Raw genomic sequence first — 14,570 nt, forward strand, 5'->3', positions numbered from 1 at the left:
AAACAACGACCAAGGAAATGAAACGACGACGGGGGAAACTTCGGAGACAGACAGATAACACGACCGACTTGACATATAACGAAGGTGAAATGTTCGACAAACAGGACGTGAGACAAGAGGGCTTAAATGCATGACATAAACGAGACACACCTGGACAGATAACGAGGGGACAGGTTAACAAATGACAGACGAGGAGGCGGGACAAAGGCAGGACTAGAATAATAACAAACATAGCCATGTGCTGAAAGAGCACATGACCAGGGAAAACAGACATGACGAGACGAGGGCGTGACATACTTTAACACTGGCCATGTCATTAATTGTGGCTGATGTGTTGTTGAACTGGCTGTGCTTGTTTTGTACTTGGACTACTTCCTCATTCTGAACCTAGTTGTTTTTCTCAGGCTTTTGCCAATGTGGTTTGTGCTTTTATGATTTAATCCCTGATGGAGCATGTTCACATCCAAAACAAATTGATTTTAAGATGAAAGAGAGGAGAACTACTTCTACAATGAGTGACCACAAGCTAGAGGACAGCAGCTTTGAGGCCCACAGGTGAGAAAAAAATATTCTTTTAGTTGGGTTTCCCACTGTAATTCTAATATCATATCATAATGTTATTTTATCCATCTGTTCATGGGATTATCAGCAAATTTCCAAAAAATTTTACAGATGAAAAGGTATAGCTCATGTTTACCATCTTTACCCAGTAGTAAGTGCCTGGTGTGTGTCTGGTGAATGAAAACATCATTTACATTGTAGAAATATAATATTTAAAATTGGGACAGTTATTAAAATAATTTTTAATATTTTAATTTTTATATGGAAGTTTTCAGCTGATACAATCCTGTCCACCTGTGCCCAGATATGTATACAATAAGAGTGACACATCCATAAAAATGCCTGTCAATTGCAGTGAAGATATTTTACTGCAAGTACACACCTAAAAATAATAGTTCTACTACTGTTCTTTAGTAAAAAAAATAGTTCTACATAGAACCCTGAACACTTGAATAACCTTTTGCATGATTAAAGGGTTCTTTGCACCATAAAAGTGTTCTTCAGATTGATGTTATGATGAATGTGTTATAGATGGTTTATAGATTTAATAGTTATTATATCTGAATCAACTTTTTATAACTGCTAGAAAAGAGAATGCACCTTATTAATGAAGGGCATATAAATGAAGGACATTTTCATGGACCTGTCACTCTTTTGTATACATATCCGGGCACAGGTCAACTGGATCGTATCAGCTGATAACTGCCATAAACATTTTTTAAAAATTAAAAATTTTAAAAATGCCTTGTGATGGTCTAGTGCCCAATCCAGGGGGCATTCCTGCCTTGTGCCCAATGATTCTGGGTTGGCTTTGCACCCACCATAAACCTGAAGTTACAGAAATGAATTAATAAAAAAATTCTTTGGAATCTGTATTAACAGTCCACACAAATAATGCTACCCTTTACTTATGAGGTAAGTGTGGACAGTGCTCATTCCACTTTTGTAACTGCCTTATCTCATTTAGTTTCTTGGTGGGCCCTGGGCCCATCATAACACTCTGGACAGGGCACTAGTCCATCACAGGACATTACAAACTCACACATCCACATCTACCAACATGTTGTGGGTCAGTGGGAGGAAACAACCATCTTGCCGCCATGCTAAAAACCAATGAAGAAAACGTAATACATAATAACACAATATTTATGAACAGTTTCCAGCTGAATATACCCAGCATGTGTACCAGCGGTGTGTCACTCAAGAGTGATAGGTCTATTAATTTTGTCATCAGAACAAAGTGCAAATTTTTCCACCAAACCCAGACTCGTCCATCAAACTGCCAGATGGATAATCGTGATTCGTCACTCCTGAGAAGTCTCCACTGCCCTAGCGTCTAGGAGCAGTGTGCTTCACACCACTGCATCCAACACTTTGCATTTCACTTGATGATGTAAGGTTTAGATGCAGATGCTTATCCATGGAAACCCATTTCATGAAGCTTTCTACGCACTGTTCTTGAGCTAATTTGACATGGCCTACTACTTTGTGGCTATGTTGCTGTGGTTCCCAGTCACTTCCACTTTGTTATAATACCACTCACAGTTGACTGTGGAATATTTTGTAATGAGGACATTTTATGACTGGATTTGTGACACAGGTGGCATCTTATCATGGTCCTACACTGGAATTTACTAAGCTCCTGAGAGTGACCCATTCTTTTACAAATGTTTGTAGATGCAGTCTGCATGCCTAGGTGCTTGGATTTATATAGCTGTGGCCAGGGGAGTTATTAGAACACCTGAATTCAATTATTTGGATGGGTGAGGGAATACTTTTGGCTTTGTGATGCGGCATGTAAGGCTTTGTAATGGGGCAAGTTCGCTGGAACCAAGAGGTCAAGTAGGCATTTGACCCACTGTTTTTAACAGTACTGGGTGCCTTTTTGATGCCTTTGGCAATTAGGAAAAGCAAACCTCCCAGATTAACAGCTGATTGTCTGACTCAGCTCAACCAATTAAAAACCTGATTTTAGTTTGGGGGTGGGACATTGGAGACATTTCTAGAATTGCGTAGCTGCATGTTCAGTGAAAGGACTGTCATTCTCACACTAATCTCCAGTCTGACAAATGTTGTAAATGTGAAGCACTAACTAAAGGCCTCTATTTGTGTTAGGACAAATAATTTTTGCTGAATGTCTGGTCTGGAGCATTTCTTACTGATGCTAGGAGAAAATTAAAATTTAAACGGCTTATATAATCTTAAGAGAAATGGCTGGATTTTCAAAATTTATGCAGAATTCAGTCAGTTCAGAGTGAACAGACCTGTCATTCAGAGTAGTTTGTTGTAAAACCACTCAGGGGATCTCTTTACAGTTGTGATAATAGGAACCAGAGTTTGTCATGTCATGTCCATACATACAGTCATTTTATTTACTGTCCAAAACCATCAGTGACTTTTGAGGTTTTTGTGTTCTTTTTTAGCAGAGGAGAAAAACTAGAAATTAACTTGCAAATGCCTCTAAATAACTTTTGGAGGTGTGGTGCCACCCCTGTGACGGGCTACCTAAGTACAATTACAGGAACGAGGCTGTCAGTTTTTTTCCTTATAACCATGTTCATTAGTTAACAATGCATTGCTTTTTAGTGATCTATGTTCCTTCCCTGAAGCACACTGGCTGAATCAGGTTTGGCCAGTTTGTGCTAAATATATTCAAGTGTCTACATAAAATTAAAAAGAAAAAGAAAAACATAGTCTAGTCTACATTTGCCCCTGTATGTTATTTTTTATGGGATATGATGGGGAAATTAAGTGGATTATTCTCTGCTTTGGCAATGTAAACTCCATGTCTTGCAGTCTTATCAAACTCCTGCACAAGTATGTTAAAGACTCCCATAGTTTCAAGTCCTTGTCTCACAGACTTGCCAAACTCCACAGAATGATGCGAAGACACATCATCAGCCCAGGCCAGCTACAGTGACATGAGGTCTGTTCAAACTTCTGTCATTCGGTGAATTATTTGGTTTGTTCCATAATCAAATCAGACTACCTCAAATATTTGTGCCAAACAGAAGAATAATGCAAATGCAATAATCAAAATGGCAATGTAACAGAACATACGTACAGAGGTCATGCTATATTAAAATTAAAGGAGGGATAGGACCAGGAACAGGGATGATGACTGTGTACAAATGCACTGCATGAAAAATAAATACATATTAAAATGGTTTATCAGCAGTTTCCACCTGAAAAGACCCAGTTCCCTTGTGCCCAGTGGGGTGTCCCTGAAGAGCGATAGGTCCATGAAAATGCCCATCAATTACAGTGGAGAATGGTGAGAAACAAAAATATCTTTTGTGAAAAACAAAATTTAGCATACACAAGCATTAAATGCTCCTGAATTCATTTTCATATGCAAATAATTAGTTTCATTATCAATACAATTTTTTGGAACAGCGTCCAGCTGGAAAGATCCAGTTCACCTGTGCCCAGTGGAGTTTCTCTGAAGAGCGACAGGTCTATGAAAATGCCCATCAATTACAGTGGAGTATCTCTGCCACAAGAAGAAAAGTAAAAAATGATCCAGAACATTTATCTAAACCATAACACAGGTCTTGTTCTGAAATCAAAATTGGTCAAAGTGAATAAAACATTTTGTTTAAGATATTTTACTCTATTTTAAAAATCTTGCTAAAGCCAGGTTTTTATATCATAAGAAAAAGGATAAGGATAAAATGCAGATCATAAGAAAACATGAGATAAGCATTTTTTTCCTGTTTCTTCACATTGCTGTTCCTGACAGGCATGACAAACTTGCTTTAGACTATGGTTAACCGAGGTAAACATGAACTTCAGTGACAGCTTTGCATTCCCCAGAATCCTTTCACAAGTTCATCTGTACATAAGACTGGCCTCTCTGAATGATTTTTTTTTTTTTTTTTTTTTTTTTTACAGATTTTTGCATATATTGCATTAATACTATAATCATAATGTGTTAAAACATTCACCTTACTATTAACATTACCTCTCTGTTTTTACATTCATTGTCATTTTTATTATTTCCACTAACCATAAATGTCCACTTCTTAGTTCTACAATTACACACCCATCTGTTCCTCTGCAAACTTTGATAATCCTGCTTCATCCTACTGTTTAAGAATCAGGATTCCCACAGGTTCACAACAGAGTAGTGGCTCATTCTCAACAATGCAGAGACATTGACACAGTGGCAGTTTGCTGATGTGTGTAGCACTTGTATGAGTGGATGAGACACAGAGGTGTTGCTGGTGTTTTTATTCACCATGTCCACTCAATTATACACACTTTACAGGCTGATCTATCTTTTAGATCATCTGTCTCTTTAAACTTTGTTAGTCATCTGCATGTCCTTCATATTTAGACACAGGATGCTGCACACACAACCATGTTGGTTAGATAGTTTTGATGTCCAGGGGAATGTTTTTTCCATACACTTTCAGTTCCAGTTATTAAGTTCAATATCTGTTGTTTGGGTTTGTAACAGTTTTCATTCGGAAAGACCCAGTTCCCCTGTGCCCAGTGGAGTGTCTCTGAAGAGCGATAGGTCCATGAAAATGCCCATCAATTACAGTGGAGAATCTCTGCCACAAGAAGAATGGTGAGGAAAATAAAATCTTTTGTGAGAAACAAAATTTAGCGTACACAAGAATTAAATGCTCCTCTATTTATTTTCAAATGCAAATAATTAATTTCTATATCAATACAATATTTTTGGAACAGTGTCCAGCTGGATAAATCCAGTTCATCTGTGCCCAGTGGAGTGTCTCTGAAGAGTGACAGGTCCATGAAAATGCCGATCAATTACAGTGGAACATCTCTGCCTATAGATGAAAGGTAAGAACCTGCAAAAATATAGAAACCTATGTCTGGTGGTTTGTCATTATTCCTATACACATATAGTGATAAATATTGATTTGTCAGTGATGCAGAAGATTTTTTATGACCATTGTTCCAAAAGGGAATAAGAAAAAAAAGAAGAAAACTGTTTTATAAAACATTCATTTTAATTCACACCATTTTAATTTCTTTTTATCAGTTGCAGAGAGCATTTGTGGATTTCTGGACCAAAAGACTTCACAATGAATGATGTACTCAGCATCACTGTAAACTCAGGAGAAGCACCGTAAGCAATGCAGTAAAAAATACAATGTCTCAAGACCAAATGTGCAGCCATGACTCCACAGATAATATATGCTGCAAACATGCTATGCATCAAACTTTAAATTGTACAATTGTACACAAATGCTTTTTTGCTTTTCCTTACTTAAACATCGCTTAAAAAGATCTGCTTGAGGGTATTTGACATTGTAAATTATTGACTGAGACAGAATATGCATTGAATAGTTAGTGTAGTGTAAGACCTAACCATTCAAATATAACACTGAAATCAATAACAATTATAATCATCTAATACATTTGTCCAACTAGACATTTTGAAGCCATAAATGAAGCCAAATTAATGGTGTCTGTACAGGCATATCTCTCGTAGGTTTACAGTAATAATTTTGTAGAAACTGCTAAAAAAGTAGATTTTAATTATAATTCAACTCTAAACAAGATAATCGACATCTTGTTCATTCAGCATTATGCATGATAGAGCATAATCCATATAACATCATCCAATCAGGATTAAAATAAGGAGGCAAATAGCTTTTTGGGTACTGGCCTAAATTATTTCCATGTTATACTTTTCCTCTTATTGCATTGCCAGGAATTGTCGTAGATAGAATCCAAAGCTAGCTCAGTTGATACTGAGGCATACTCATCATGGATGAAGATAAAATAAAATGTAACATTTTAATTAAATATCATATTATTTTACAGATTTGATTCAGATGCCCTGAGGAAAGATAACACGACACTGAGAATGATTTTTAGAGAAAAATATCAGCATTTATTTGAAGGAACAACACATCCAGGAAATCCAGTGCTTCTCAATAACATATACACAGAGTTATATATCACAGAAAGCAGGATGGAAGCTCACTGCAGTCATCATGAAGCAAGCCATATCAAGGCAACACAGAAGACATCAGAAATATCCAAGTTAATAAACTACAATGATATTTTCAGTCCTTCACCTGAACAAGACAAACCCATCAAGATTGTGCTGTCAAAGGGAGTGGCTGGTATTGGAAAATCTGTCACTGTGCAGAAGTTCATTCTGGACTGGGCTGAAGGTGAAGCAAATCAGGACGTTCATTTTATTCTCCCAGTTCCTTTCAGGGAGCTGAATATAATGAGGGACCTAACATACAGTCTGAATGATCTTCATCAGCACTTTTCCATGAAAGGAATTGATGCAAGTTCACTCCAACATTCAAATCATTCTCTCATTATCATTTTTGATGGTCTGGATGAGTGTCGCCTTCCTTTAGATTTTGAAAACAATGAGATTAACAGAGATGTGACAAAGGCAACCTCAGTTGATGTCCTGCTGACCAATCTTATCAAGGGGAATCTGCTTCCTTCTGCACAAATCTGGATAACCTCTCGACCAGCAGCATGTGGACGTATCCCCACAAAATGTGTTGATCGGGTAACAGAGGTACGAGGATTCAATGATCCACAGAAGGAAAAATATTTCAGGAAGAGAATTAATGACCAAAGCCTGGCCAATGGTATCATTACCCACCTGAAGTCACTGAGGAGTCTCTACATCATGTGCCACATTCCAGTCTTTTGTTGGATTGCAGCCACTGTTCTGGAGAGAATGGTGGTCGACTGTGGTTGGGAAAACATGCCAAGGAGTTTAACTCAGCTGTACACACACTTCTTGATCACACAGATCAACGCCAAAAAAGCAAAGTACTCTGACAACAAAGCTGTGGATCGGGAAATGATTTTCAAGCTTGGGAAGCTGGCCTTTGAGCAGCTTGAGAAAGGCAATCTGATCTTCTATGAGGAAGACCTGACAGAGTGTGGCATTGATGTCAGAGAAGCCTCTGTGTACTCTGGAGTGTTCACACAGATCTTCAGAGAGGAGTTTGGTCTGTTCCAGAGGAAAGTATTCAGTTTTGTTCATCTGAGCATTCAGGAACATCTTGCAGCTTTATATGTATTCTTGACCTTTCACAACCACAACCAAAATGTACTCAGTTGTAAACAGGCCAGTGATTCTGATGAAAATGTAACAATGTTAGACGTGCTCAAGACTGCAGTTGATAAAGCCTCTGATAGTGAAAGTGGTCATCTGGATCTCTTCCTCCGTTTTCTCATGGGATTTTCATTGGAGTCCAATCAGAACCTTCTTAAAGAACTTCTGATACAAAAAAGAAGCAATCCATCAGACATAAAAGAAACCACTGACTATCTAAAGACACAAATTAAAATGAGCCACTGTCCATATATGTTCCTGAAATGCTTTCATTGTCTGAATGAACTTAATGACTGCAGTCTTTTGGATGAAATCCAAACATTCTTGAGGCATAAAAACCAAAACGAAGGCCAAAATCTCTCTCCTGAACTCTGGTCAGCATTAGTATTCATGATAGTTACATCTGATGAGAAAATGGATGTTTTTGAACTTAGTAAATATGGAAAATCAGATGATGTTCTTCTCTACTTGATTGCTGTGTTTAAGCTGTATAGGACAGCCAGGTAGGGCATTAATTTTTTTAGTCCAAAAATATTTAGCTGTTAATATGAACACATTTTATTAATTTACACTCAAAAGTGTTCAAGTCTTAAAATACCAGGTATATCATTCCTATAAACACATTTTCCTCTTCTTTTTTGATGTTCTCCATCGGAAAAAAAGATCACATTCGAGAGTCATACCCATACCTTTATTGGAGTATCATATCATAATGTAATGTGAAGTGAAATACATCCTAAAGAAGAAGAATGTCTAAATTAAGTCCACTTTTGGCACAAATTTAGCAGTGTTTGTATTCTTTTGTTTGTTGAAATGTGTACATTTTTATCCTGCCAGGTTCAGTAACTGTAATATCACATCTAGAGGTTGTGCAGCACTAGCTGCAGCCCTCCCCATCATGAGTGCCACAAGAGAGCTGGATCTCAGTCTCAACAATATACAAGACACTGGAGTGCAGTTGCTGTGCACTGGAATCCCAGGCGACACTGTAGAACAAAAGCTGTATGATTTTTATCCCTGACAATATACATTCAAATTAAATCTGTGTAATTAATACTGTTATTACCAACTCATAAACTTGTGGTTAATATTAAATATGTGTAGTAATATACTAAATATATATTACAGTTGTGTTTTATTTCTCTCTGTGCAGGTTGAATTGTTCTATTACTGCAGAAGATAGTGCTTCAGATGGGAAGAAAGAGAAGTCTACAGAAAAATTGCTTCATCGTTTCATGGACAGATTACATCAGAAACATGGAATTAATGAGTTCTTTGGATTAAAGGGCACAGAGTGTAATATTGAAATACTCAGGTAAATATATAATTACTCTGTTGTAAACTATACAAGTAGTTTTTTATACATACAGTGTGTGTATACAGTCATACAGTAGCCTTTGAAAGCTACTGAGTCAAATAAGTTTGCTTTCTGTTTTCCTAAAGGCCATGTATGGTTAAAAAGTTTTTCAGGTTTGTTTAATGCACAGTGATTTACAGGTTGGAGTAGGCCTGTATTAGTTTGTTAACACTGAATTATCATTAATTAAAAAGGAAAATGAAATGTAATTTAGTCTTAAACATTTATAATGGTAAACTTATAACCATAACATTTTTTTATATTATTACCTTTCTGTACACCCAATTATTACTGATATGTGAAGTGTTATCAAAAGCCTAATTTAAAAAGGGATTTTTTTTTATTATTTGGAAATGTACCCTAAAAAAATGTTTAAACATAAACTCTGTAGATTCTCTAGTGTATCAGGTCCATAAACGTAACATATGCAGGAGGTTTTTGTTAGAAATGTTCTGCCGGCTTTGGCTTGGGGCAGCACATGTTCAGTGCATACAGGGAATATTCCGGAACATTAGTGGCACCATTATCACATGCACTGACTTAGATTTTACCCAGAGCCTCTACTAGGGGTCTAGCAGGATAAAGTCTGGGTAATGACTGGGAAAAATGTTGCAGGTGTTTGCATTCACACACAGCTTATCTGGGTATATTTTAGAACATTTGGGTTACTGTGTGAAAGGGGCAAAATAGTGTATGGTAAAAATTTAAATCTGCACAACATTGATTTTTTAATATAAACCTTTGTTTTTGATTTCTGCAGGTTGAAACACTGTGGGGTTACAAGTGTGGGCTGTGACTTTCTTGCTTTGGCCCTGAATTCAAACAATTCAAACCTCAAAGAACTTGACCTGACCCAGAATTACATTGGAGACTCAGGAGTAAAAGTTATTTGTGAGGCTTTAAAGGACACTTCATGTAAACTGGTCACACTAAAGTGAGTTAGAATGAAGGAAGCTGCTGTACTATGTTACAGTTATCTAACAATCTCCCACATTTCATGCAGTTTGCACCATAATGCATATGGGAATTCGTTGTTGAGCAAAAATATTTTGTTTATGATTTTTAGGCTCAGTGAATGTGGCATCACAGAGCAAAGCTGTGCAGCTCTTGCCTCAGTTTTCAGCTTTGAGTCTTTGTTTCTGAGAGAGTTGGACTTAAGTATGAATGACATCAATGATTCAGGAGCTAAGCTACTATCTGTTGGACTGGGAAACCCACACTGCAAACTACAAAAACTTCTGTAAGTTTTTATTAGGTGTACATGTAATTAAAATAAAAATTTCCAACATTTTTCTGCCTTTCACATTTTGGTACCTGTTGCCTATTGCCATTTTATAAAAGAAAAAAAAAAAAAATATATATATATATATATATATATATATATATATATATATATAAAACAGGCTAGTTTTATGATTGCTAACATAGAAATCACCATTTGAAATAACTCACACATATATATTCGATACAATATAAACAATGTAAGCAAGAGCAGAACAAAAGTATGCACATGTTTTTGCTGTCCATTTTCCTTGGCATTTTCAAGTTATTTACTTTTTAGGAAAGGCAAGTCAAGGCAAGGCAAGTTTATTTACAGAGCACCTTTCATACAAGAGCAATTCAAAGTGCTTTACAGAAAAAAAAAAAACAGTTAAATTAAAAGCCAGAATAAAAATCATAAAAGTCCAATATAACAATTACATAAAATTAGTAAAATGATTAAATTATTAAAACAAATTAAAATGATATAGTAAAAGAAAAGAAATAAAGTGCTATTACAGAATAAAAGTGCAGAATATTTTAAACTGAGCTGTAAGCTGCTCAAAAAGGAATGATTTAAGTCTTGATTTAAAAGTGTCTAAAGTCAGGGCTCTTCTAATATTCTCAGTCAGCTGCTTCCAATTATGAGAAAATTATTAAAAGTTTTCACCTGAGGCAGGGCTAACGCACTAGTTCCTAAGGATCTGAGTTGTCTGCTTGGCTCATATCTCTGTAGCAAATCTAATAAATACGCTGGTCCTACCCCATTAAGACATTTATAAACCAGTAATAACACCTTAAAGTCTATACTGTAACAGACTGGTATCCAGTGTAAGGATTTGAGGATGGGGGTGAAGTTAGGCAATCTTTTGTTAAATAAATGAAAATTCTAATTTTAATACTATGTAACATTTACTATAATATGACAAAACAACAGTAAAATAATTACATTATAATTACATGTTACAAATAAAGAAAATGCTTTAAAACATGTTTGTACACATGTTATATCTGAAGACATATATTTATATAATATAGTAATCACAATTATCACACCAGTACACATCAGTACACCAGGAAAAAGCAGAATGGGCAATATTCATAAAAGTTGCACAGATGTAAGATCAATGATCACACTCAAAATATGTACAGATAAGTCCATGTTTAATTCAGAAAACCACATAGATTTGAACTCAGTACATGAATCAGCTTGATACATCTTTTACACCAGTATTAACATATGTAAATAACATTAAATTGATGTTAAAATTGGTGTTGACGGTGCAATCAAGTTGTATTTTTCACAACATTGATGAATAAGGACTATCATCAATATATAGACCTTGGTTTCCATTCCAATCAATCAAACTTTCATGAATGTTATGTTCTATCTTTGTTTTTTTAAAATTCAGTAAAAACCGGATTCCAAAAAAGTTGGAACACTAAACAAATTGTGAATAAAAACTGAACGCAATGATGTGGAGGTGCCAACATCTAATATTGTATTCAGAATAGAACACAAATCACAGATCAAAAGTTTAAACTGAGAGAATGTATCATTTTAATGGAAAAAATATATTGTCAACAAATCCCCAAAAAGTTGGGACAAGGCCATTTTTTACCACTGTGTGGCACCCCCCCTTCTTCTTACAACACTCAACAGACGTCTGGGGACAGAGGAGACCAGTTTCTCAAGTTTAGAAATAGGAATGCTCTCCCATTCATGTCTTATACATTCCTCTAACTGTTCAATCATCTTGGGCCTTCTTTGTCGCACCTTCCTCTTTATGATGCACCAAATGTTCTCTATAGGTGATCTGGAATGCAGGCTGGCCATTTTAGTACCCGGATCCTTCTCCTACATAGCCATGATGTTGTGATTGCTGCAAAATGTGGTCTGGCATTATCTTGTTGAAAAATGCAGGGTCTTCCCTGAAAGAGATGACGTCTAGATGGGAGCATATGTTGTTCTAGAACCTGAACATAGTTCTCTGCATTAATGGTGCCTTTCCAGACATGCAAGCTGCCCATGCCACAAGCACTCATGCAACCCCATACCATGAGTGATGCAACCCCATACCATGAGTGATGCAGGCTTCTGAACGGAGCGTTGATAACAACTTGGGTTATCCTTGTCCTCTCTAATCTGAATGACATGGCGTTCCAGTGTTCCATAAAGAACTTCAAATCGTGACTCATCTGACCACAGAACAGTCTACCATTTTGCCACACTCTATTTTAAAAGACCCCTGGCCCAGTGCAAACGTCTGAGCTTGTGGAGCTTGCTTAAAAATGGCTTCCTCTTTGCACTGTAGAGTTTCAGCTGGCAATGGCGGATGGCACGGTGGATTGTGTTCACTGACAATGCTTTCTGGAAGTATTCCTGAGCCCATTCTGTTGTTTCCTTGACAGTGGCATTCCTGTTTGAGGTGCAGTGACGTTTAAGGGCCCGGAGATCACGAGCATCCAGTAGAGTTTTACGGCCTTGACCCTTACGCACAGCAATTGTTCCAGATTCTCTGAATCTTTTGAAGATGTTATGCAAGTTGATGATGATAACTTAAAAGTCTTTACTATTTTACGCTGGGTAAAACCATTCTGGTATTGCTGCACTATCTTTCTGCGCAACAATGGTGGAATTGGAGATCCTCTTACCATCTTGGCTTCAGAGAGACACTGAAACTCTGAGAAGCTCTTTTTATACCCAATCATGTTGTCAATTAACCTAATTAGTGTTAATTGGTCTTCCAGCTGTTCATTATATGCTCAATTTCCTTTTTCCAGCCACTTATTGCTACTTGTCCCAACTTTTTTGGGATTTGTTTACACAAATTTTGAATCAACATATTTTTCCTTTAAAATGTTACATTTACTCGGATTAAACTTTTGATCTGTCATCTATGTTCTATTACGAATAAAATATTGACATTTGCCATCTCCACATCATTGCATTCAGTTTTTATTCACAATTTGTTTAGTGTCCCAACTGTTTTGGAATCCGGTTTGTACATAGTAAATCATATAGAAACAGGTAAAAAATTAAAAGAAAAACTTTAATCTATATTTTGGAAAAATAGATTTCTATGTTTCCAGCACAAATCAAGTGAGGACTCTACTGAAGTGGTTCTAGTGGCAAATGGCCACCCAAAATCTTTCTATGAATCCATGGTTGTTGTTTTTTTATTCTTTTTTTTTTTTTTTACTTTTTTCTGTTACATAACATTTAATTGACTTGAAAATAATTATTGCAAAATACTGACTAATTTAAAAAAATTACATTTCTGTAGGTTGTACAAATGCAATATTACTGAAGCAGGCAATTCTGATCTGGCTGAAGCTCTTCAATCAAATCCCTCACTTTAGATAAAGTGTCTACTGGATGATGAGGCCAGAAACTCCAGGATACCACTGCTGTCTGATACAGGATAATTCACAAATCTGAAAACTGATATACAATACTGCAGAAAGTTACCAGCTTTGGAAAAACAGCTAATTTGCTGTAAGGCTGAACTGTCCACAGACCAACACTCAGCATTCAACTTATTTTTAGATGGTTGGAAGAATTAGCTCCGGTTTTAAAATGTACCTAATGCTTTTTAAATGGATCTCTATTTGTTATTAAACAACAGCTGTAAAGTAAAGCAAAGCAATTGCACATTGTGTCTGATCATTTTACTGTTTATATTTTTTACAGGAACTGTGATTAAAGGCACTACTACATAAACATGTATGTTAATTAGTTAAAAAGCTGATTTTAAAATTAAATACTTATCAAATCACTTTTTTAAAAAAAGGTTTTGGTCTATATAGAATAAAGGTTAGCGATATAAGCTAATAAGAGATTTAGTTCCTAGGAATATACCATGTTTTTTTTTTTCCCTTTTTTTCTGAGCCTTGATTATTATAAAGAAAATTATTTATATTGTAATAAAATGAAAAAAGAATAAAAAATTCCTATTTTTCAGTATTGTTCTAAATCTGAAATTTGTTACATATTTATGTTGTTAAAGTATCCGTTTGGCACCATTTACAGCCATTTTATAGAATGCAATGACAATATCAAGATGGTGCTAATGATGTCAGCTCTCATCAGAACTGCTCTGACTATACTTGATTTAACTTTATTTCTCTCTCCTTTGCCATTTAATTTATTTTTTTTACAAAACATAGTTACAATATAAACACTCTTGTGTTAATAGTATACAATGCACTCACCTTTCATCACTTTTAAAGGTGATGTTCATGATGGTAATTAAAAAAAAACACTAAAAAATTGTGAGAATGTTTCATCACAATTTGATAGCCATCTGCATGCTG

At 35.9% G+C, this 14,570-nt stretch overlaps 1 protein-coding gene across 1 annotated transcript; it reads left to right on the top strand.

The window, feature by feature from the left end:
- The first annotated feature begins 365 nt into the window (after positions 1-365).
- On the top strand, positions 366-14,142 carry LOC136687204 (NLR family CARD domain-containing protein 3-like). The gene is made up of 12 exons (XM_066661508.1): positions 366-555; positions 3,737-3,835; positions 3,958-4,071; positions 5,024-5,137; positions 5,260-5,373; positions 5,576-5,662; positions 6,364-8,139; positions 8,474-8,638; positions 8,790-8,951; positions 9,754-9,927; positions 10,060-10,233; positions 13,541-14,142. Exons 1-12 carry the CDS (start codon positions 485-487, stop codon positions 13,614-13,616), a joined length of 3,126 nt encoding a protein of 1,041 aa, XP_066517605.1. The 5' UTR covers positions 366-484; the 3' UTR covers positions 13,617-14,142.
- Positions 14,143-14,570: the final 428 nt, after the last annotated feature.

Source organism: Hoplias malabaricus, chromosome 1 (assembly GCF_029633855.1).
Source record: "Hoplias malabaricus isolate fHopMal1 chromosome 1, fHopMal1.hap1, whole genome shotgun sequence".
NCBI classification, from domain to species: Eukaryota; Metazoa; Chordata; class Actinopteri; order Characiformes; family Erythrinidae; genus Hoplias; species Hoplias malabaricus.

Bases quoted from the DNA above. Each gene is read 5' to 3' on its own strand.
- LOC136687204 (XM_066661508.1), top strand. From the start codon at position 485: ATGAAAGAGAGGAGAACTACTTCTACAATGAGTGACCACAAGCTAGAG. The intron at 5,138-5,259 runs GTGAGGAAAATA...TTTTTGGAACAG, and splicing joins TCTCTGCCACAAGAAGAATG to TGTCCAGCTGGATAAATCCA. The intron at 8,952-9,753 runs GTAAATATATAA...TGATTTCTGCAG, and splicing joins TGTAATATTGAAATACTCAG to GTTGAAACACTGTGGGGTTA.